At 43.9% G+C, this 23,338-nt stretch overlaps 1 protein-coding gene across 1 annotated transcript in view; it reads right to left on the bottom strand.

The window, feature by feature from the left end:
- Positions 1-14,576: 14,576 nt before the first annotated feature.
- Positions 14,577-23,338, bottom strand: part of ITSN2 (intersectin 2) — an 81,397-nt gene continuing 72,635 nt past the window's right edge. Inside the window, exons 31-40 of the mRNA XM_062489656.1 lie at positions 22,441-22,547; positions 21,634-21,817; positions 20,959-21,057; positions 20,629-20,796; positions 19,555-19,767; positions 18,720-18,841; positions 18,102-18,184; positions 17,871-17,954; positions 17,413-17,586; positions 14,577-16,270 (exon numbers count right to left, since the gene is read on the bottom strand). Of these exons, the coding sequence (XP_062345640.1) occupies positions 16,113-16,270; positions 17,413-17,586; positions 17,871-17,954; positions 18,102-18,184; positions 18,720-18,841; positions 19,555-19,767; positions 20,629-20,796; positions 20,959-21,057; positions 21,634-21,817; positions 22,441-22,547 (1,392 nt within the window). The 3' untranslated portion in view covers positions 14,577-16,112. The remainder of the gene's footprint in view (positions 16,271-17,412; positions 17,587-17,870; positions 17,955-18,101; positions 18,185-18,719; positions 18,842-19,554; positions 19,768-20,628; positions 20,797-20,958; positions 21,058-21,633; positions 21,818-22,440; positions 22,548-23,338) is intronic.

Below are 23,338 nucleotides of genomic sequence, written 5' to 3'. Positions count from 1 at the left end.
ATGAACATGAGCCAGGTGTGCCCAGGTGGGCAAGAGGCCAATGGCACCTGGGCTGTGCCAGCCATGGTGTAGCAGCAGGACCAGGGCAGTGACTGTCCCCTGTGCTGGGCACCGTGAGGTCACCTCTGGGGCCGTGTCCAGTTCTGGGCCCTCAGCTCAGGAAGGACATTGAGGGGCTGGAGCGTGTCCAGGGAAGGGAACGGAGCTGGGGAAGGGGCTGCAGCACAAGTCTGATGAGGAGCAGCTGGGGGGGCTCAGCCTGGAGAAAAGGAGGTTCAGGGGAGACCACGTCTCTCTGTACAGCCGACAGGAGGATGAAGCCTGGTTGGGCTCTTCTCTCAAGTTACAAGTGACAGAACAAGATGAGATAACCTCAAGTGGCATAAGTGGAGGTTCAAATTGGATATTAGGAGTAATTTCTTCACCAAAATGGTTGTGAAACACTGGAACAAGCTGCCCAGTGCAGTGGTGGAGTCACCATCCCTGGAGGTATTTAAAAGATGTGTAAATGTGGCACTGAGGGACATGGTTTCATGGTGGGCTTGGCAGTGCTGGGTTAATGGCTGGACTTGATGATCTTAGGTCTTATCCAGCCTAAATGATTCTGTGGTTCTGTGATTCTGGGCACAGACAGAGCTGTCATTGGATAGAAAAATGGCCTTCTTTAATGTGCTGTATCGGTGATAGTAACTTGGCAGCTACAGGTGGTTCCACTGCTTTGTTTCTCCAGAACTGGGCAGAAAATATTTCTATATTGACTCCTGGTGTTGAATCTAGATCTGTGTTCCCAACAGGCATCCCTGTTCAGCCACAGTTTTGGGGTTATAGCATGAGCATAGCACATTCCATTCCAGCAGGTCTCAGGGCCAGAAAAGGGACCTACATCCATCTGCTTTACTGTCAGGATCACTGAGTACAAAATGGTTAAAAAGGACTCCTTCAAAATGCCACTTAAGTGGCATCTTTGTTCCAAAAATCAAAAATGTTAAATTTGCAATCACCTTGCAAGCTGGGCTGTACCCCGGCACTGGGCTCTGAGGCTGAGAGAACAAATGGATTTAGTAGAGAGCTGTGCTCCCTGCCATTATTGCTGCTTTGTGCTCTGGCTTCACAGAGTTTCTACCTCTGCTGTTACTTCCCAGGAAGCTCTTGATCTCACACATTAAAGCCAAAGGTCAGTGCAGAGACTTGTCTTTATATCGATAACTGCATTTTCCACATGCTTTTTGTGCTGACAAGGCTGTCACTCAGCAAAGACTGAAGTTGGTTCATTTTCATTCTATTCTGTAAAAAGATAGATACATAAATGTTCATTCTCCTTCCCTTTTAGATTGGAAAATGTATTTTCCTCCATGTGAAATTCAGGAGGTTCAGCGGAAGAAATGTAAGGCCCCAGTAAAAAAAATAAGAACAACAACAAAGGCACCAGAACTGACAAGTAGGAATATGGTCCTCTTTCCCAGAAAGGCCATCAAAGTTCAGTTACATTTTTATAGTTGTAATTATTTCTGGATTTTTTTTCCTGGCAATAAATTTTCATTTTGCTGAGGAAACAGTCCACAGTGAAAACACTAAGAAATGAGATAAAACTTGCTACAACCATCAGATCAGAGCAGAAGGAGGGAGCTGAGGGTGTTTTCTGGGCTGGGTTTGACCCAAACAAAAAAAATATTTTCTTTTTAAATGATCAGCACTAGCACAATATAGGAAAATGACTGGGTGGAAAGTAAAGAACACTGAGAATTATCTTGAGGCTAAAGTCATAGTCACATTATCACTGAAACTACAGGGAAAACAAACTCTCCAACAACATCTTTTCAGTGTTAGAGAATCAAGGCATTACTTTATTCTGGCCAGAATGTTATTCTGGCCAGGGTGTGCAATAGGAATTATTTCATTCACACATGCCCAGGTTGTACAGTGAAAGTCTTTCCATCACACATGGTTCTTTACTAGACTTTTTACGTATTTGTACATACAAACCTCAAAGAAATTCATGTTCATTGGTCTTAAATTACACAATTCTTAGTGTGTGATATCCTATCGGTTATTGATTCCTCCACCTTCAATGTTAATTAATCATTCTTTGATTCTCTTATCCATCTTTTCCCAGACCAGGTGTCTCCAACCGCCCCAGGGTGATGGTTCCTTAATGCTCATTTATCTCCTCGGTATTTTCTGGCTACTCCAAATCTGTAGATTTTAAGCTCATCAGGCTTTACCTGGTGAACAGAGTAATTTGAAGAGAAACTTCAATTCCCCTCCCCCTGGGCAAAGGTGAGCAAAACAAACCCCTGACTAAAGTTAAATTAAAAAAAAAGTTGCATCATTTCCAACAAACTAAGGGAGATAGGAGAAGATGTCTTGCTGCTGTCTCAGGACTCTCCTCGGGTGTAACACCTAGCACACCTCCATCCCAAGGTTAGCTGAGACAAAATGCTGTTACACATTTTCATCCCAAAGTTACCCAAGGTACAGCCACCCCTTGCTGTATGACTGAAGTCACTCAAGCTCCACGTAAACATAAAGAAAGGGGAGAAGTTGGGGAAGTCTCCATTGTAACTTCTGGGGTCTGTCGTCAGCCTGAGTCTGTGTTCTTCCCTGAAGGCCCTGCAGCCACATCTGCTGGGTAAGAACCATATTCTCCACATATTGATTATCTTGAGACAGCTTTTGTTGGGAATTTTCCATGTATTGCTTTGAATACGTTTTTACAGTTAGATACTGTAAGTGGCAATCCTCAAACCTCAACCTGTCACGATTTTCTGTCATATTTATAAAGTGTGTTATCCCATAAACTGTTATTGTGAGTACTCTGAAGGCTCTGGCATGGGTAGCATACTTGACAAAACTGATAACATACTGACTAAGAACAGGGGAAATCCAGGAGGGGCCTCTCTTTCTAAATTGAAATAGGGCTTTTGACTCTCTGAAGGTTAGTTGACCCACCCTCCAATACACTGGTCTGTGCAGTTAGGTCGCCATTCTGGGGCACTGACAGGCTGGTTGGCCACAAGGCTCTCATCTTTCCTGGGGTGCTGACAGACTGATCAAATATAAAAGACTCGAGGAAACCCTCCCCCACCTTTACCTGTTAGAAAATGGGCACACTCAGTAGGATTGTCGTGGATAGGCTACTGCAAAAGCACAAATGTGCCCCTTCCCAGGCTGGGAAGAAGCAAACTCAGATGTTTTGGAAAGATGAAAAGAAAGTCATGGAACACATTGAACAGTGTAAGGATGAGCAAAAATCTAAAGTGGAAAGAGGTAAAGACATCATTTGTGCAGTTTTAGGAGCAGGTTTTTCTTGTGCACCAAAAGAATCTAAGGACACCCTTGTTTCCAAACCAATTTTGGATCAAGACTATACTGTGTTGAAGTCAGAAAATAAGGTATTAAAGTCATCCTTAGCCTTTGAGAGTGAGACAGGAGACCTGTCCGAGACCTCCTGGATACTCTTAAGATATTTGCTGCCAAGGTCCAAGACCACTTGCAAGGTGCTCATGCTCTGAATAACACAAACACCAGTTGTGGTTGTGCTCCAGGCCAGCAAAGCCTGTAACCTCCTGTAAGAATTAGTGCAAGGACTGGTGAGTTAGGGGCACTGAATAGGCTGGATCAGTTCCTCTGTGGAGAAACCGATGGATCGTGCACTGTGAGTCCAGCTTAACACTCCACAGTCCAGATTTAATTAAAGGCCTAATGAAAGGTCCAAATTTAATGGAAAATGTTAACAAGAGATGCAAATTTGATAAAGAACGGTGTGACCTGTGGCGCCAGGCCCAAGAGCTGGGAGTACCTCAGTGCTGGATACATGGTGCCTCCAGGGATGACATCCCTAAGATGGTTCAGTCTTTAACTACAGTGAAGAAAAATAGCAGTAATGAGGAAAAACAAACTCAGGAATAATTTTTGTATCAGAAGGAGCATGTGCTTTCCTCAGCAAGACAGGACTTAATTTGACAGAATCCATGGCAAACTCCCCACATTCCTGGGGGGGGCAACGAGGCACTGTGCCCAGTGGGTATTAGCAGTAAGTGGCTTACAGGCAAATGTCCCAAACCTTCAAATAATAATCCTCAAAGTTGGTCCTCTAAAAATTATGGTTGAATTTTTAATTTGTGCAGGGGCTCAAGTGTTAATGAATACAAAGAAAAAAACAAATATTTTTTAGAATGATACCCAGTTGCTATAAAATTAAATTTACATCAATTGATGGAACAATAAAGGAATATTCCACAGCAAAAGCCTCCATCTGGCCTCTGGGGGAAATATGGTTAATTAAGGCTGAACTGCTTGTGGAGGCTGTCCAAACAAAACTTTATTTGATTTACTTTGAGAACGAACTTGGAAGCTCTTGGATGAAAGTTTATGGAGTTTCACAGTGAGATGCTCTGGTTTGCCAGGGATTCAAACAGAATCTGAAAGAATGTTGAATAAATCAGACTCTGAAAAATAATCAGTCATCAACACCACTGCATTATTTTCAAGATATTAATGAAAAGCAATACTCTCCTATCAGAGGTGGTGGCAGATTTGGAAAAAAAGAGGCATTGTTAAAAGAACTTGCCCTACAATTCACGGTTGTGGCTGGTAAAGAAGCCAATGGTAGTGGTGTTTTGCAGTTTTGCAGTTGATTACCAACAGTTGAATGCAAATGCTGCAGCTTTAACTGCTGCAGTTCCAAACTTTGCTGAGATAGTAACACCGGGGCAGGAGGCTGCTCCATATTCTGATGGCTGCCCCAGATGTTTCACGATTCCTCTCCATGAGCACAGTTTGATATTATGGGGAGAGGGACATGTTTTATTGATATTAACCCTTTTGCTTTTTGCCTTGATAAAGGTATTGTATGTAAAAGGTTATTATGAGGCAATCAGTCTATTGGCCACCCCTACAAACATCAGATAATCCATGCAATACAAATGCATGAAACACTCTTGAACTCCATTTGGATATTGGGAGGCTTGAGTGACTACAGTCATGGGGTTTATTAAGTGGGGAAATGGGAGAAAATTAGAGACATCTGGGGGAAAAATCTTGAGGCTAAAGTTATAGTTACATTCCAACAGAAGCTGTAATATTAGGAAATTTTAGGGTAAAATGCAGTTGCTTTTCCCAGGAGAGAATGCGGTTGGCACGCACAGAATGAATTCCATGATAGTTGCCGATGCAACACCCCCTGCAGCCTGAAGCGGATGCTAAGGGGGGATGAAACGGAAGGTGGAGCGGGATGAAGCCCCCGGGCAGGCTCTGTTGTGATCCCTGCAGGAATGGGAATTCGGTGGTACCTCGTAGCAGACAAACTGCGCAGCAGCTGCCAAACAGAGGATGGAGGGGATGTCCTGTTCCTGAATCAATAACTGTGGGGAAATCGCTCTCCTTAGATGAGCCCCACTCTTTACACTCTCATTGTAACGTCACACACCTCCCTGAGCACACGCTATCTTATTAACTGTATCTTTGAGAGCAAAGTGAGGGAATTTTTCACCAATTGAGAACAAAAGCATGTTTGACTAGAGTCACTCCAGCTTCACCTAAGTGTAAAGAAATAGTGTAACAGTGAGTTAAGAGGGGGACAAGTTATGAAAGGCTCCACATAACTCCTGGGATGGGTTGATGGGCTGATCCTGGCTTTTCCCCCGTGGTCACACCTGTTGGGTAGGATCCCTACTCTGTGCACGCTGATTATCCCAAACTTTCCCTGGTGATCAGAGCCCGTGTATCCCTTCAAACTTGTTCTTGCAGTCCGTGCACTGCCAGTGACAGTCTCTACCCCGACTCTGTGACAGTCTTCTGTGATGAGTGCTTTTGTAATAAAGTGTGTTATTCCTTAAACTGCTCAGCCCGAGTTCTTCAGTGGCTGGCAGACAATGGCAGTGGATAAAAATGACAAAATTAATAACATAGCGACTGAGGAATCCAGGAGGAGGTCTTTCTTTCCAGACCTGTAAGGGATTTGATTCTGACACGCTGGTGTCACAAGTACCTGGACAGATTTAATGGCCCCACGCTGGACACAGCGGGACCGCCATTCCGGGGCACTAGCAGGCTGCTGGGCACAAGGGTCCCGTCTTGCCTGGGGCACTGACCAATCAATCATAATAGTACATTTAAAAAAATAAAGTGTAAAGGGCTCGAGGAAACACCCCGTCTATATGGCACGTAGTTATTGTGAGATCTGTGTATCAGTGCAGCACTGCTGGGGGAAAAAGCCCTGACATTTCCCTCATCTGATGGTATCTCTGGCTGACTGAAGTTTCAAGTTTAGTGTCATGGTCGGCACTGCTGAGGTAGGTGTGAAATCTTGTAATACAATTTAATGAACTTTGGATAATAAACCAGGGAGCCTGACTGCACCGGCTCGACTGGGCTCGGCTCGTCTCAGTTCGGCTCGGCTCGTCTCAGTTCGGCCCGTCTCAGTTCGGCTCGGCTCGGGCCCGTCCGACCCCGTTCGCCTCTGCTCGGCGGAGCCGCCCTCGCTTCTGATTGGCTCGCTCACCGCGCACTCCCTCTCTGATTGGTGGACTCCCAGCCGTCGAGAGCGCGCACGGTGGAGTTGCCATGGCAGTGCGGGACGCTGCGCGGCCGGGCGCGGAGGGTTCTGGCTGTGCCTCCGCCCCGTCTGTCTTCGGGGCCCGATCAGGGCTGCCATAACGTTGTCCCCACTGGTTGCTGTGTCCCTGTCCCCACGGGCGGCATCGCTTCATCCAGAGAGGCTATGGGTGATGGGTGAGGGTCTATATTTTTCCGGCGGAAGGTCACGGAGCGGCGGCGCGACTGCTTTGGGGGACCAAGAAGGCCGCGCCGCCATCTTCCCCTCAGCAGGATGGGGTCGGGGAGGCGGCTTTGGCTTTTATTGCAGCCCTGTCCCGCTGCTCCTGGGGGCTTTGACGCTGTGCTCACTGTCCCCACTGAGGGACTCGGGCTCGGGGGTGTGGATCTTCCTGCCTTCTCTTCCCTGGGGCCTGTAGGACCCGCCTCAGGACCGGGCGGGATGCGGAGTAAGCCGGGCCCAGAGGAGGCTCGGCCTTTCCCTTTCGCCGGCCTTTATCACATCGCTGCCTGCGAAGTGCAGGGCCAGGCCAGGATCCTCCGGGCATACACGCGTTACCAGTTAGCTCAGCATTCACAATGCAAAAGGTTCTGCTCACAGAGCTGCCCTGCTCGCAATAGATACTGGTTGTCTTACCGTTCTCTGTCCCTGCACCTGAGGCAATGAGAAGGGACCAGTAAAGGCAGTCTGCTGTGCTTGTGCAAGGGAACATCCGTGCAGTGACACTTTAGCCTACGTGGCTGAACGGCATTTTGAGAGAGTACTGAGGCATGTGTGAAGGCGCTTATGTTTGTCACAGCGTGATTACATTGTGTTTTCTCAAAGCTGCTGGAAAGCCTCGTGTTGAGCACAGAGAGTGTGAATTTTAGCAGGTGGGTGTTTGGGGAAGAGCCTTGTTTTCCTGAGGAAAGAAGAGAAACCTGTCTTTAAAAGTTACTGATAGAGAGCTACACTGCTGACAGCACAGAAGGATGCATGTTTATCTAGCAAGGATTTTTAGGCGTGGTTATTCTCAGGTTTGATAATCAGAGAATGGTTTGGTTTGGAAGGGACATTAAAGATCATCTTGTTCCAACTCCCTGCCATGGGCAGGAACGCCTTCCACTAGACCAGGTTACTCGAAGCCCCATCCAACCTGGCCTTAAACTCTTCCAGGAGTCTGGCACAGTGAAACAAATGGCCTAATACAGAACAGCCAACCTGCTCATTGGATTTGACATCTGCAGACTGCAACTGCTAGATTGACTAAATACTTGTTTTATCCACTTGGATTCTGGAAATCCTTTATTTCTGTCTAAGCCTGTGATTAAACCTGTAGTTTCAAGACGTGCAAAACAACTGCTGTCTCATATCAGTGAACCCTGCCTTTGCAGAGAGGAGGGTTGGCATCTCCTAGCAAGAGTCTAAAAGAAGCAGAAAAAGAAAGGATTAAAATTCAGTAGCAGCTTGAGTTATGAAGTTTGGTGGGGCTGGGGCTGAAATCTGCAGCTAATCTTTACCACTTGAGGGTTCCTGAAGGCAGATTGCTGCAGAAGCAGATTTTCTGTGTTTTATCTTGTCTGGGGTCCCAGTTCTCAGAGGAGCTCAAACACATCCTCTGCTTTGTACTCAGTCTTTGTGAGGTGGATGAAGTCTTAATACTAGCTATTAAAATAGATAGGAAGGAGGGTAATGGTTGGGATTTTGTTTTATAATCTTAGAAATACTAAAACATATATTTTCCTCATCTCAAGCTTGTCCAGGGATTTACAGCATCCCTGTCTCAGAAGAGCAAAACTGTTTGGAGTTGAAGGAAATCTCTAAATGGTGGCATGACACAGGAGCCTGTGGCACCTGTGCACGTAGGGGGGAGTATATTGCTCACAGGAAGGTGTGTTAGATTTTTCTAACGCCAGATCATGTCAAGTAGCCAAATCTCTTCAGCCCTCACTGTTTGCCTGCTAATTTTGTATCAGAAATTTGGTCTGTGAAGTTTGCTTTTCTTCAAGCTGGCACTGGGACTGATGCCATTTTGGTTTTGCCTTTTTTAATTTTCTTTTCTTTTATATATTCTCTGTATCTTTCACACATTTATTTGTAGCTCTGTCACCTATTGTATCAGTAGCTAGTTTTCCCAGTACTGTTGCATAGCCTTTCCATAAGCAGAAAGACAAAACAAATTCCAGAGCTCCAAGTCCCAGGAGATACAAGGCTCTTTGCTATCTTGGTTGTACCTGGGAACCAAGTCCAAGAACAACTCTTTGAAATACATTTCATGTATTCATTCCATATGGACAAGGTACAGTTAGTGCTGGATGGGGGGCTCCAGAGAAGGGGCTTGACCTGGGGAGGAATTGGATGACCATTTGTCCTCTTAATTGGTGCTTTTTATCAATTATGCTAATTTCCTAAAACCTAGAAACATTTACCCCTGGGGGTGGGCGGTGGGATGGGCTTTTATGGACATCTTTCCATAACTGCCTCTGAAGGCCTTCAAATAAAAATCCCCTTTAATATTACCACCTTACTAAAATTATCTCGAGTTTCATTTCCAGGCTGGGAAAAAGGCAACAGGACCAGGTGACTTCCTGAAGTCCCTTCTAACATATGCTTTCCTGTGGTTTATGACTCTTTCAGTCAGAAAAGGCAGGAAAGGATAGTTGTGAGGATGCAGGAATATCCCAGCAGATGGTTTTGTCAGTGTACAAGAGCAGGGAATATAAAATTAAACAAATAAAGATGTAGATTACAGATTACCATGAACTGATGGTAAGAAATTTGAATCTGCACTCCAGAGAGGTAAGTTAGGAGTCAGATATTGTCACTGAAGTGCTGGATTGGACAGAATAAACTCTTAAGTGTTGTCTTCTACAAAAAAAAAAAAAAAAATTCTATGAATATCTGAGTCTTTGCAGATTCTTTTAACTAGATGTTGAAAAAACCTGAATATCAGATATGTTTTCTTTCAATAAATGAAAGGTTTGTCTGAAGACTTGGGTCAGTATCTCTGTAGAAATAAGCTTTTCTTTTGTTCCATTCTTTACCTAAGTGATGTGAGTCCATTGTTTCCATTGGAAGCACTGTGTCTCCAGTGAATCTGAAATAAATAGGGGTTTAAATGGAGATTCCTATAAAAGGACATTTTGGATCTGTGATTCCAGTGTCTGTTATCAATAAATCCAGGTATCCTGATACACATAGAAGAGAGAAGATGGAATTTTCTGACTGGAACTGAGTTAGCACTTCAGCATAAACTTATCTGGTAGAACTAAGTTTAAAAACCAATAAAATGTAGCCGTCCCTGGCGTGGGATGTGGCAGTTACTTGAAAGGTTACTTTTATGTGATTGAAAAAGGCACAAAGGAAAGAAGTAATAGTCTGGAGGAGAAAATTGATAACTGAAATATTTCCAAAGCTGACAGACATTTTCAAATAATTTGTCAATCACTCTTCTTTGAAACAAAATGTGCTGTCCATGGTGCGTGGAGATAAGGGCAGAGGCAGTATCTGACTGTAAACCTGATACTTCATTTCTGTTTTAGTTTCTGTGACAGGAAAATGTTGCAGGTATCAGCAGTTAGAAGTCCTTTAGAGATTTGTTTCATTGATTGGTAGGAATTATAAGAAAATTTAGTTTTTGCTGTTAATTCAATAGTTTTATATGGTTTTGATGGCTTTTTTTTTTTTCCAGACTAATCCAACCATGGGTAGTGTGAATACCTCAGAGGGTCCCTGGCTACAAAGATTTGCAATTGGGAAACCTGTGAGAAAACCCAAGCAGCAGCAGCCTTGGAAGGTGAGTGACTCCCAGCATTCCTTCAGCTGTAGGTTCTGCTGTGAAGAACACGGGAGAGCAGTGTCTGTAATGGGTCCTGTATTGGAACTGGCCACCAAATCCCACTGAAATCCTGACAGTGTTTTCTGGTCTGTCTGTGCTCCCAGACTTCCGTGCCTGGCATGTGCCTGAACTCATCTGTGAGCCCTGAGCAGGAGCTTTGTGCTTCAGTCTGTCCCTCCACAACACACTCAGAAATGGGTTTTGAAGTTGTATTACTTCTTCCCATTCCATCCCCGTTTGTGGAACCTGGATGAGAACCTGATCTTTGTAAAGCAGGTTGTCTTTTTATGCAGACCTTTTCCTTTCTTTACATTTATCCAGAGGTTCTCCTCAGCACCAGCAAAGTGGCACAGCCAACAATTTTGATTGCAGCAGATATTTTGGGAAGGAAAATATTGCCAAAAATTGGCTTACACAGAAGGAAGGGCTTCTGTTGCATGAAGGTGTGAGTGGAGGAATGAAATGGAATTATGAAGGGAAGAATAAAAAAACTGTTATTTGCAAAGTTCAGTAAAATCTGAGAGATGCTTGTCATGGAGAAGGACAACAAAGAATTCTGAAAACAGCAACAGATTCAATGGGTTTTATTGACCTCTTGCATTCTTTTGAGGCACCTTTATTGAATTACTTGCAGTTTGGAAAACTCTTCTTCAGTTCACCAGTGATGGTTCTGAGCTGGAGTGATGGCCATGTCTTTGTGCTGCTGTTACAGTACTGGTTTTAGAAAGGATCTGTGACTATGTGAAGTAAATTCATCAGGCAAAATACAACATACCAGTTGTTTCAAATAGTAGGATGAAAGGATCCTAAAACATGCCAGAAATTTAGATTTCCTCTTTCTCATTTGTTTTTAGTGGAATTTTTAATACTCCTTGTCTCTTCCTTGCTCTCTCTGATGTATGATGTCCAGCTCATCTCAGCGTAATAAACCTTTGGGAGTGTGGAGCTAGTCAGCAGGGCCAGGGCAGAGACGACTGAAAACTACACTGTCAATTGGAATTAAAAATCAATATTAAGCACAGGGAGCAGCAGGCTAATATTTTCCATTCTACGCATAAAATGCATTCCATCCCCAAATGACAGATTTGGTCTGTGTTGCCTGTACTCCTTGTCTGGAGTTAAAGAGCCACGAATGGCACAGGTGAGAAACAGTGGCAAGGAGGAAGTGGTGTTTGGTGGTGGTGAGGAGCAGCCAGGGAGGTCTGAGCATGTACATTCCAGTTCTCATTCCAGTTCTTCCAATGCTCTTCAGTTGCTACTTAACCCAACTGTTCAGAGCAAATCTTGCAAGGATTTGCCAGCTGGATTGTGGTATAATGTACCTTTGATCACCAAAAGCAAATCTAACTCCTTCTCTAAGTAAGTCCTGCTTTCACCTCATGTGGGCTTTTTCACGTTTTGTTAGGCAGTACCCGATCAAAGTCGAGATATCATTGCTTCTGTTCAATGCATCTTGGACAGAGAAAATTTTGTGAGGGTAAGAAGTGGTACCTCTTTTCTCATTTGCTGTGTGCTTTCCTGCATGTCAATATTTTTAGTTCCTAAACAAATGTTTAATGTTTAAATGAGAAAATGTTAATTGCCTGTATTCTTGAAAAACTAATTTAGAGTTTTGAGCTTCTCATCCTTTCAATCTCCTCTGGATAGGACTGAAGTAGTAACCCTAAATGTGAGTCCCAGGTGACTTGAACTGCCTGTTTGCACCTAATATTTGTTCTTTGGGTGTGCTAATTGGTGACAGTGGTGCTGTGAGCAAAGGGAAGGAGGGCTGCTCTGATCTGATCCAGCAAATTGCCAGTGCTGCAGGGAAACTCCTTCTGCTGCCTGTCTTGCAGAGTCTGATGATTGCAGCCCCCCGCTCTGCAGGGATTTCAGCTCAATAACTTGATGGGAAAATCAATCCTTTTCTGCCAATCTTGCACCACAGCTTCAAAAATTAGGAGCCTGAATGCCAGAGATCTTGGAAGGGTGAGCTTGGAAACAGATGGTGGGTAGTGGAGAGAGGGAGGAGCAGAAGGAAGGGCTGGAAAACAGATGCCTTGGAGCAGTGAGCAGTCAAGTCAGGCAAACTGCAAGCCTTCACCTGTGGAATCTTTACTGTCATCAGCCAATAGTTTATATGGTTTTTATTTTCCATTTCTTACTTAAGGAGGTGGACAGATATTTGAGGCACAGCAATTTCCTTAATCTGAGAAAGACAGAGCTTCTGTACAAAAAATATCTTGAGGATGTTTCAGAGCCATTTATGCAGAGAATGAAGAACCGAATGGAAAGCCAGTCAGAAGGAGAAGTGCAGAAAAGGAGACAAGAACAATTATCTCAGTATTTGAACTACTGTACAAAGAAGGTATCAATGAGAATCACATTTTTATCATGGAGAGGGTTGTATACAGAGGGTTATGACAAGGTCAGGGGTTTAGTTGTTATTTCCTGTCAGTTAAGTAACCTGGAGTTCAGATACACCTTGCCTGTAACTTACTTTTCCCAAGGAATGGTGCTGTTACAACTGTGTACATTCACAAGCAGCTGTGAACAGCAGCATTGCTTGGTGCAGTGAACACATGCTGGGGTCTGAATATGATGAGACACCCTACTGAGATGTGTTTCCTTCCGTGGGCTGGACCATTTAGTGGGAAAACCTTGAGCTCTGTCAGCTGAAACCAAAGGCTGAGTGAGCAGGGTGTGGGCTGCACTCTCATGTCTTAGGAATTCAGCTACAGCAGTACTGCAACTTTGTTAGCAGAGCATAAGTGTAACGATTTTGTGACCTTGGATGCTACTGATCAAGCCTCATAAAAGAAAAAGTATGGGAATATTGAGATACAAACGATTTTGTTAAGTCTGCATGCAGGTATTGGACTCAGCTTGTGGATTTTGTAGTTCTGTGTGTTTCAGTATTCCAAAAAATTGCAAATTGCAGTCACTGTAGAAAATACTTATTAGTTTTCTTCCTTTTTTCTCTTAATTTCACACTCTTGATTATCAGATCCAACAACTAAACTTTCTGCATCTCAGCAATGAAGTAAAAGAGAAAAATAAAAGCAGTTATGTAATCTGCCACAAAAATAATATTTTATGACAGCAGGTAGTTGTCAGTGGAAACCACTGCACGGTGGAGTTGTGAGACTGTAAACGAGCTACTTGTCCAGAAATGAAAATATCATGGGAGCTGTATTGTTTTAAAGAGACCAGACTATCTTTTTCAAAGGCCTGATGTGATAAATGACAAAGAACTGAACCAGTCCTACTGCTGATATCCTGGGATTTAGACTATGTTTGGTGTACTGCACCTATCTGTTGTAACTACTAACAGCTTCTGAGATGTGACCCAGTCCCTGCTTCTCCCACAGGGCTATGTGTTTTTGGATGATTATGACCCATCAGAGTATGATCCATTCTTCCAGAAGACGTGCTGGAAGATGTGAGGAGGTTTGGAGTCCCACTTTGACCAGCAGGAAGTTAATAGAGCATGTTCCTCATGTGCTGCTGGGGGGCTGTTCTGGAGGAGCACATTCTAATTTTATTAACTCACTCCCACTGCATTTAACCCCGAGAGTTGTTTGAATATGGTTTTAATCAGTAACATAGTCTGGATCTATATACTAAGCCCAGTTTTTGAGGTACAGTAGCAATGGCAGGGGAAGGTTTGTTTTCCTCATTTTAAATCCATTGTGGCAGCACAGGGGGTGTCCTGTCTAAGGAGGGTTGAAGAGTTCCCAGGCAAGCTCAGTGTGTGCTGTGTAAAAGGAAATAATCTGACAGCTCAGCTGATCTTTACAGAAGCATGGCAACAGTTTTTCCTTCTCTTTAAAGGATGAAAGTCATCAACAAGCATGACAGAGACAGCCAATGATGCCACCTGTTCTCCAGCTGACCACAGCAGTAAGCACAGCCATCAAAGGTACCCTTTACAAAATAGGTTATGTGCACTATCAAAGCAAGTGAGATGAGGCTGGGTCTTCAGGCAAACTGCAATAAACTTGCTGTCTTAAACATGTAGTTCTGAAATGTTGTTACCCAGCAGCCAAAGAAATGTCTGAGATGCTGTTCCTCTTGCCAGATCAATGCTCTACAGGCTAAAACCTGTTATTTTAGGAGGTTTAACTTGGGCTGAGCTCAGTAAAGACACAGTGCTGGTGTTCTCTCCTGGAGACAGCGTACAAGCAGTAAATCAAACTTTTAACATACATCGTAGGTGTTTTGAGAAGGCAGGAAGAGGAGATGGGAAGTGGTGTACAGAACATGTGGTGCTTTTTGGCGAGTTGGTGCTGAGAGCAGCTGCTGCTGCCAGTGCCCTCAGACCTGTCCTCCTGTGCCAGCGCAGGCCCATCTCCCTGCTGGTGTGGCTGCTCAGCAGCTCTGGGCTCAAAGCCTGGAAACAGAATTTTCTCTGTTCTCCAAACTCCCATTGTACAGACACAATCTCTCAAGAATTGCCAAGAGTTGAGTTTTATTTAGGATTAGAAATACTGAACCACAGAAAACTGTTAAATGTAACAGAGGTTGACTCAGTAACAGGAGGGTGCACAGATGGTGACTGGTGGGAAACTGCCAGACTTCAGGAGGAATTTCTGCACCCGTGGAAAACAAGGGCACAGGCTGCTCAGAACGGAATGCTGTGCTTCGGCAACAAAGCAGTTTAAAGGAGGCAGTAAATGGTTACAATGTATCAAATACTTATAAACAAACTTTTTTTTTTTTTTTTTTTTAACCATCCCTGATTTGGTGCCAGGAGAAAGCTTTTGCTTTCAACCATTTCATTTTAGTTTTATATAGGGGTGAAGTTCCCCAGAGCAAACCCTTTAAACTTGTAATAAACTTTCCTTGAACAAATCCTCTAAGTTTTTCTCCTTATTTCACATTCCCCTTTACAATAAAATATACTTTTTAAAAATCACTATGCATCAATAAACATCTGTAGAACAAATCAATAAACTTATATTTTTCTCTCTATATACATGTTGGCAATGTCAAAGCTTCAAGATTCACATGGAGGCCTGCAAGACCAAGGAAATGTACACAAATAACTTATATTTAGGAAAAAACCCAAAGAGCTGAAGAGTATTTTGCCACATTGTTGTGGGTCACAGTATTTAAAATATTTTTTCTAGTTATTCTTCACAACCACATTGTCTCAGCAGAGAATGATAAACAGAAGCAGAAAGAAAAAAATCAAGTAGCAGTTACTGATTCCAGTGCAGAACTAAAGTCAAGTAAAGAACTACACTTGACTCTTAAAATAATATACAATATATTAGAGACTTCTCAAGTGCTAAGGCTTCTTCAGCATTTAACCATTAAAACTATCATCCTGAGATGGGAAAATTCCAGTGGATATCACTTTTAAGATTTCAAATGGAATGATTCTAATGCTGAGCTTAAACCATTCCTCAGTCTATCTGTCAGACTAAGTGGTAAAATATACAAACAGCTTGGTGCCATATTTCTATGTGATACTTTTTATGGCCCTGAAAATGGAAACATTGGCATCCAAACCCAAGATATTCCAACATAATAAAAAGGCACTGACCTATAGTACTGTATTTACAGTAACATTTTTGTTTGCATAGATCAACAACTCAGAACACTGCAAGGAACTAAGCACAACCAGGAACTAAGAGGAAATACAAAAGCAGCAGGAATTCTTGCTTAGTAACCAGTGTGGGACAAGGAACCTTTACCAGAAGATGTTCAGGCTGTCAGCTTCAGTTGTCCTTCATAAATTTTAAAAAAGTGTTCTTAGAGGAGTGTTTTCTGATCAAAGAGCTGCAGGTCAAAGCGCACCCACACTTCTCCTGTTGGAACTTCATGTAGCAGTAAGTGTTTAGTTGTGGGGCCTTTGGTCTCTTGTTCTGTTCTGATTTTTGCTACTGGAACTTCAGTGCGACCCAAAAAGTCTGTTGGACAAATGAATAAGAAATTCATTAGGCAAAGATATTGACCTTGGAACATCTGAGTGAGTCAGGTTAATGCAATGCTGTGGGGTACACGCTCAGTTCCAGAGCACTGCTCCCAGACTTCCAGTTGGATTTGACCCCAGCCCTGTGTAAAGCAGGCAGCAGTGACAAAACCCAGCTTTTTTAGAAGAGAACAATGCTATGGAATTAGGATGTCATAGTTTGAGCTAAGGGCTTTAAAAATACTCTTAGAAAATACCCTTTCAGAAACACAATTTCAAGTGTTCTTCAGTTTCAGAGCTGGCTGGTCTGAGTTAGGTGATGGAACTTGTTTACAAATCATCTGAGGTGCTCAAAGACAAAAAAAATCAGCTATTTTGGCTCAGCTAGCTTTTAATTATGCCTATATATCATGCTATTCACAAGTACAATTACTTTCAGCACTTACTGCTAGTAGTAGCTTTACAGTCGTATTCAGAAATCATACACCTGTGTGGCTATTTCTTACATGACATCTTTGTGTGTGTGTGCATTAAAGGGATCACTGTGGACTGAAAAAGAAGACTCAGCTGTCCAGAGTCTTCAATCTTTGGCTGGGAGAAGCAGCCAGCCAAACTTACATTAACGCACAGGAGAAAAGACCAAGCTATGCTTGTTACATACAAGGCATCTCAGGTCAAGGCAGTTCCCTGCAAATTTGCAATAATTGACTGTATGTCAGAGCCCTGAAAAAGCACTTAAGCTGTTAGAGAATATGAAAAGCAACTGACTGCCAAAATCGTGCTCAGTTTCCAAGCAACAAGAAAGCTGATCAAGCTGTTGCTGTGAAAATATAACCCAGGACCTTTTTTTTTTTTTTTGAGCACCTATTGTGAGTGGAACTTCTGCTTTCAACTTGTCTGTCTCCTCAGCCTGACAAGAAAATAATTCTGTGTCTGATACAAAAGCCAGACTGGGATCAAATCTGACTGCCTAGAGTTACTGGCTCTGGAAGGCTATTGAACATCCTGAGTACTGAGGCATTGTTTCTACCCAACATTTCTCAGGCAGCAGTCAGACCTACAGGCTCTTGAAACTGGTGCTGAGGAACTGGGTACCTCAACTAACAAAAAAGCATTCTTTGCCTAAATAGTCACACTTACCATCAGGTGAGAACTGATCCCTGTCAAACATGGTGATACACAGGACATCCTGATATAGATCCTTGATGAAGAACTGGCAGTTGAAGTTCCACTTGGGGTTCAGGGTGTCCTGCAGGGTCCTGGTAGTGTAGCTCTGTGAGCCCATGCTGATCTCACAGTAGGGGTTGCTCTTCCCTAAAGACAGAACAGGGAGTGAAACCCCTTTGCAGTGCAGAACTGCCCCCTCCATTTGGAGCCTGCTTGGACACACATCAGTGCTGCTGCCCGAAGATGTGGATCAGGCATCACAACATCCCAGAGCAGCATAGAGCTGGTTCTTCACTCGGTCCTCTGAAGCTAAAGAATGATTATATCATACAGAAACTGTAGACAAACCAGAGTGTTTCCCAACTCCTCTCAGCAAGGCTCTCCAAATGTTACAGGAGTAAAAATGCTCTGAGACTGTTTCCCTCACTTACCATTGGGCTTACAGGCCTTTAGTTCCGTTGCTTCAATCACATGCACCATCAAGCGTCCTATTCCTGAGGTTTTCTGTGAACGAGCTGGGAACAAAGAGGCCAGAAATGAACAGATTGTCTGGAACTGTAAGAACTGGAAATAAATCTGAAGAAGGAGACACTGGCATCCTCCAGGAAATGCCCTGCCTCTGTACCCAGGTGGATGAGAGGGAAATACAGAACTCTGGGTACCTTGATAAGCCTTTTCACGTTTCTTCTTCTCTGTTTCAATGTATTGCTCTGATGCTGCTTTGATTTTCTGGACCCAGGCAGTCCTGCAAAGAGCAATCCCTACAGTCAGGGTCATCCCATAGGCAGCAGAATTGTCAGTGGCTCTGCCCCAGTCTCTTTCCCCATTACCCTCTCCCTAAGTTTTAGAGGTATCACAAATCAAGTCAGTTTATGGACTAAGGTGATGGAGTTTTTTGATTTAATCTTATGCCACATTCCAAATCAGCCTAAGTAAATGGACACGGAGCTGTTGTTTTATTAAAGACTGCTTGGTTACATTAAAGACTGCCCAGGACTGGGGAAGAATCCTATGTGATGCCGGATTTTGCAGCCCTATACTGTTCTTTGATACAACTGAAAAATCAAGGAGCAGCAGATGTGACTGGATGCCACTGCAAGAGCTGCTGCAGAAGCAGAACAAAGTCAGAGAAAACTTTTCATTCAAATGAGAGTCATGTGAATTCCTGACCAAGAGACAGCTCTGTTCCTGAGCTCAGAGCCCCTGTGTCTGCTCACTGGAAACAGCCTGCCAGTAACAACGAACAAGTTTAAGCTCAGATTTACATTTTCACTACTCACCGCTCATTAATATTGTCAGTTTTAAGTGTGTAAACTCTGTCGATGTGTGATATGTGAAAAACTGGCTCATCACTTGAAGGGTCTGTGGGCAGCTTCACGAGGACTTCATTAAGGAAAACCGGCTGAAAGAAAAGCAAATGTCACAGTGACAGCACCACCCTGTGACAACAGGTAGAAACTATAAGCATATTTAAATGCACCGTTTTACTGTAGGGAAAATGAAAGTCATAGGACACAGGACAAACAATGAGATCACTGTGTAAAAGATGCAAGAAAAGATTGAAAGAAAAACTACTCTGGCGATCCACCACATTCTGTTTTCCTAGGCAAAGAGGTTTGTGAAAGAGACAGGAATGTGCAAGGAGAGCTGCAGTGTGGAGCCTGGAAATCCAGGAATCTCTCAGGTTCTCTGTGGGAAAGCAGCCTGATACTTAAACTTATATCTCCAGTTTCAGAATCTTGCGAACACACACTGTGTGGGCACAGAGACTAAAATTTTGCACCTTCTACTGTTTTCTGAAGGACAGGAATTTTGTGGATGCAGGAACCTGTGCAAACTGAAGTCGAGGCTTCTGCTTCTGAACATCCCGTTCATCTGTTCAGGTATGATGCTACTTCTGTCTTTTCCACCCAAAGTGGATTAAGTGTTAAACCAATATGCAGAAGTCTATCCTTTTCTGGGTACTAAGCCAATGTCATTTGTGAAAGTTGTCTGCCAGAACACGCCCATGTGACAGCAAAAGGGGCACACAGCTACTCCCAGTGAGAGAGCAGCATTCCTCATCAGAAGCCAGGACCCACTCTACCAACACGACCATGGAGCACCTTGACTCACCATTTTGTACATTTTGAACTGGGAGTTGGATTTGGGGCTGAACAGTTTATCAGATCCGGAAGACACAAACTGTTTAACCATGTAGGTGAGCAACAGGAAGTCATTGAAAAGGAATCCATACAGCTCCTTACTGCTCTTGGCCTTGTACAGCTTCCCACTGTGCAGGAGCTTCCGTGGTCCCAAGCAGTTTGTAAGGGAATTGAACACGGGTTGCTGGGAAGAGACAAAATCCATTAGCAGCAGCAAGTCTGTGCAGACATCAGCTCCTGCTCCTATTCACTGTGGAGTTTGACCAAGCTGCTGAAAATTCTTTTCTTTTGTTTAATGAATTCCATGAATTCCATTATAAATTAAGAGAAGGGAACTGTTCTGTGATCAGCCATGGCAACAGCACAACTCCCACCTCAGAGGAGATTTAAGCTTTACCAAAAACACAGAGGGATGACCAGATGGAAGCATTTACTGTATGACCACTTCTGTGTTGTCCAGAAGCTGTGTTTAAGAAGAGGCTGCACAGACTGAAGTCAGGTCACCTCTCAGTGGTGATCAGGTGATGGAACAGTACAGACCTTCTGGGTCTGTCAAGCCCTGGTTCCTTATGCCATGGAGAACTGTCACACACACCTCAGTTTGAAGGCTGTCCTGAAAAGTACAGGAGCCTGAACACCACAAATACTTGAGGATCTGGCACTGAGGGCTGCTGTTCCCTTCCCACTTGAAGGAAAACCCTGGGAAACACACACTAAGTGAAATCCTCTCCACAGTAACACCTGACTTAGCCTAGTGGCAGCATAATCAGGAGTTCAGAGAGAAGAGTTATATCTGTCTGTTTAATGGCCTAAATGGTACTAGTTTTTAAGCTGATAAATCAAGATTTCTCTGCCACTACAGTCATGCAGAAACAATGGTTCATCATGTCATGGCTGTGAGTAGAATTCAATAAAAGCTTCCCTGCCTAGAGCTCAGCAGTAGATCATGTTCCAATGAGGGACATGAGCAAGGACTCCCATTCCCTCCCCAGGCTTGCTGATATGACTGAAAAGGCTCATCCCTGCAGAGCATCAGTGCAGGTACCTCAGCAAGGCCTTCGCACTGGACATGGGCCTGGATCCATTCCAGCCTGTCCGAGTTCTCCTTCTCACGCACGCCCTCGTTCACCTGGGAGCACAACTCCTCCGCACGCTCCAGGGCGAGCCGGAGATTACTGTGATCCGGATGGCTCTCTGGAGTGTTCTCTAGAATCTGGTGTGAATCAAAGAGGAGAGAAAACAAGATAAAAACAGAGGTAAGCACAGGTAACTGTCACAGAAATCCCCATAAAGGGACAAGCCTTTATCTTGGCTTTTGCTACGGAGATCAAACTCAAAGCATTCACCTACAGAAAACCTCACTTGGGGTACTCACACTCTTTATGAGCAGAGGGTAACGCGTTATCCTTTGCATGGGTTTCAGGAGGAAGCTGGAGAGGGGCATTCCTTTGCAGCGAGGGTCCAGGGCAAGTTTCTGTGGGGAAACCAGAGATTTAGCAGAGACATTGCATTAGTCATCAGAAAACATTTGCATCACTGGCACCGAGTGCTGGAAATTCTCTGATCAGATTCATTTTTCCAGGCATTCAAAGAGATCTTGGATTTTTTTCAGTGAGCAAACACTACTTGTATCTAGAACAAACAGGAAAGCTGGCAGTGTTGCTGCACCCAGATGCTTTGCCAGCATAAATCACAGGGTCATTGTTCATGCAGAATCCTTACATTCAAAACTGTTCCAGCTTTTATTTTGACACCACAGGCTCAACTCAGGTTGAAAAAGAACAAAGCAATGAAATAAACAAATTCCTGATGTCAACTGTTCTGGCAATTTTCCTTTTGTGGTCTAAGTAAATTAGCTAGAGATAAAGATAGAGTTATAAATAAAGAGCACTCACAGTGTTAGCCATGGTCACCATGTAAATACACCTTGGAAGCTTCTTAGCTATTTTTGCAGGATTTTACTCTCCTGGGGTATTCAGATGTGGTCAATGCTGGTTAGATGGCTCCTGTCATTGAGGAAAGAAGGCACAAAAGCTACTGAATCAGATACCTTTAAGTAGTCTTTGAAATCAGCATCTTCATCAGTTTTCTGCTGCAGCAGGGACGCTCCATTGAGCTGGCAGCTGCAGAAGCGAATGTAGGCCTGCATGTGGGACAGCTCAGCTGCCAGGATGTCCCCGATCATCTGCACCGGCATCTTCTCACCTCCGGTTTTCTTACGCACCCGCAAGGCTCTGTAGACAAGGAAAGAGATCACCATCCAATTTGCTGCCAAGCCTGCGAGGCCTGAATCACAACCCTTACACATCTATCTCTGACAGGACACAAACCTGTCAGGAGAATTTCCTTACACAGCACAGGCACTTCCAGGAGGTGCTGGAGTCCTGCCTGAAACCCCAGGAAGTCACTGACACAAAAGCCTGAGCTGAACAATCTCTCTGATGGGGTCTGGGGGACTGGGACTCTCCTTTGAGGTTTCTGGGACAACCACACCAACCTCTACATTCAACCAGTATCCCATTCAGTGAATTACTAGCCACTGTATCTTTCTAAAGATTCTTTTTAGAGAATAAGAAGGTTGCTTTGCAGAAAACTGAGAAGTAAAGTTCTCATGCATATACTTTTGTGTAGGGTCTGTTTCTAAGGTATGACAGCAAATGTACATCTGTTCTTGCTGCTTATTTTGCCCTCTCATTCTCCTTTTGAAGCAGTTGGACTGTATTTAGCTGTTCTGAATGCAAGCATACACAGGAAATAATCAGCAAGGACAGAATATTGACTGTAAAAAGCAAACTCCTGGGGAAAGGAATGACAGAATAATGAAAAGGAAAATGTAAGACTTCAGGTAAGTACTCACTTCAGTAACTTTGTATTTGACATGATGAGTTCCTTCCAGTTAACAAAGATCAGCCCCATTTCTCCTTCTGTGAGATAGCCTGAATCAGACATTGGTTTTTGGAAAACCTGCATCCAAAAAAAAGAGCAATTCTTCAGAGAACAGAAACAACTCAGCCTCTTGCTTAGCCCAGTAGTGACATTTTTAGAATGCTCAGTGTCTCATTTCTCAGCAGTAAAAAGCAATTCCTAACTAGCACTTGTGACAGCTGTCTCCCCTGAGCATGTGACCCCATTCAGACACCGGCAGCAGCACTTGCAAAGCAAGGACAAGCACTGGGACCTGCAGGCTGACAGCTCAGGGGAAGAGCATTCCTGTGATTTCAGAGTCAATCACTGCACAAATTACACTCAGGCACTGCTCTTCTCCTCTGACCCAGAACACTCAGGGTCAGCCTATGTGCAGAACCACAGCTGCTCTCAGGAGCCCTCAGCACCTCATCTCTGGGGAGCACAGCACCCTGTGACTGGACTATTCAACACCTGTCACACTTCACCACACCATTGTTTTAAACAGAGAAGCCAGGTTTGATGCCAAGAGCACTTAATGCTTCCCTGTCCCTGCCCTGCTGAAGGGAGGTGGTCATGCTTCCAGAAATAAAACTGGGGAGAAGCACATGATAAGCTTTTATGGTGCTTCTACAGCTCTGTGCAGCTCTGCTTGACACCTGACCCCAGCCCATCATCTTTTCACTGAGCTCAAACACCTAAGAACAGGATTTGGAAAACAGGAAGGTCTTAGCAAGCTGATGGGTTTCACAAAGTGGTGCTTCTGCCTGTTGAGCAACCACATACCATTCACTGGAAAGGGAGGTGCCCACACACCTTTCTTCCTCCATCATCTCACAATTCATTAAGAA

Source organism: Cinclus cinclus, chromosome 3, assembly GCF_963662255.1.
Source record: "Cinclus cinclus chromosome 3, bCinCin1.1, whole genome shotgun sequence".
NCBI lineage: Eukaryota > Metazoa > Chordata > Aves > Passeriformes > Cinclidae > Cinclus > Cinclus cinclus.
Note: the sequence above shows the minus strand (reverse complement) of the source record. Positions and strands in the feature narration are given on the sequence as shown.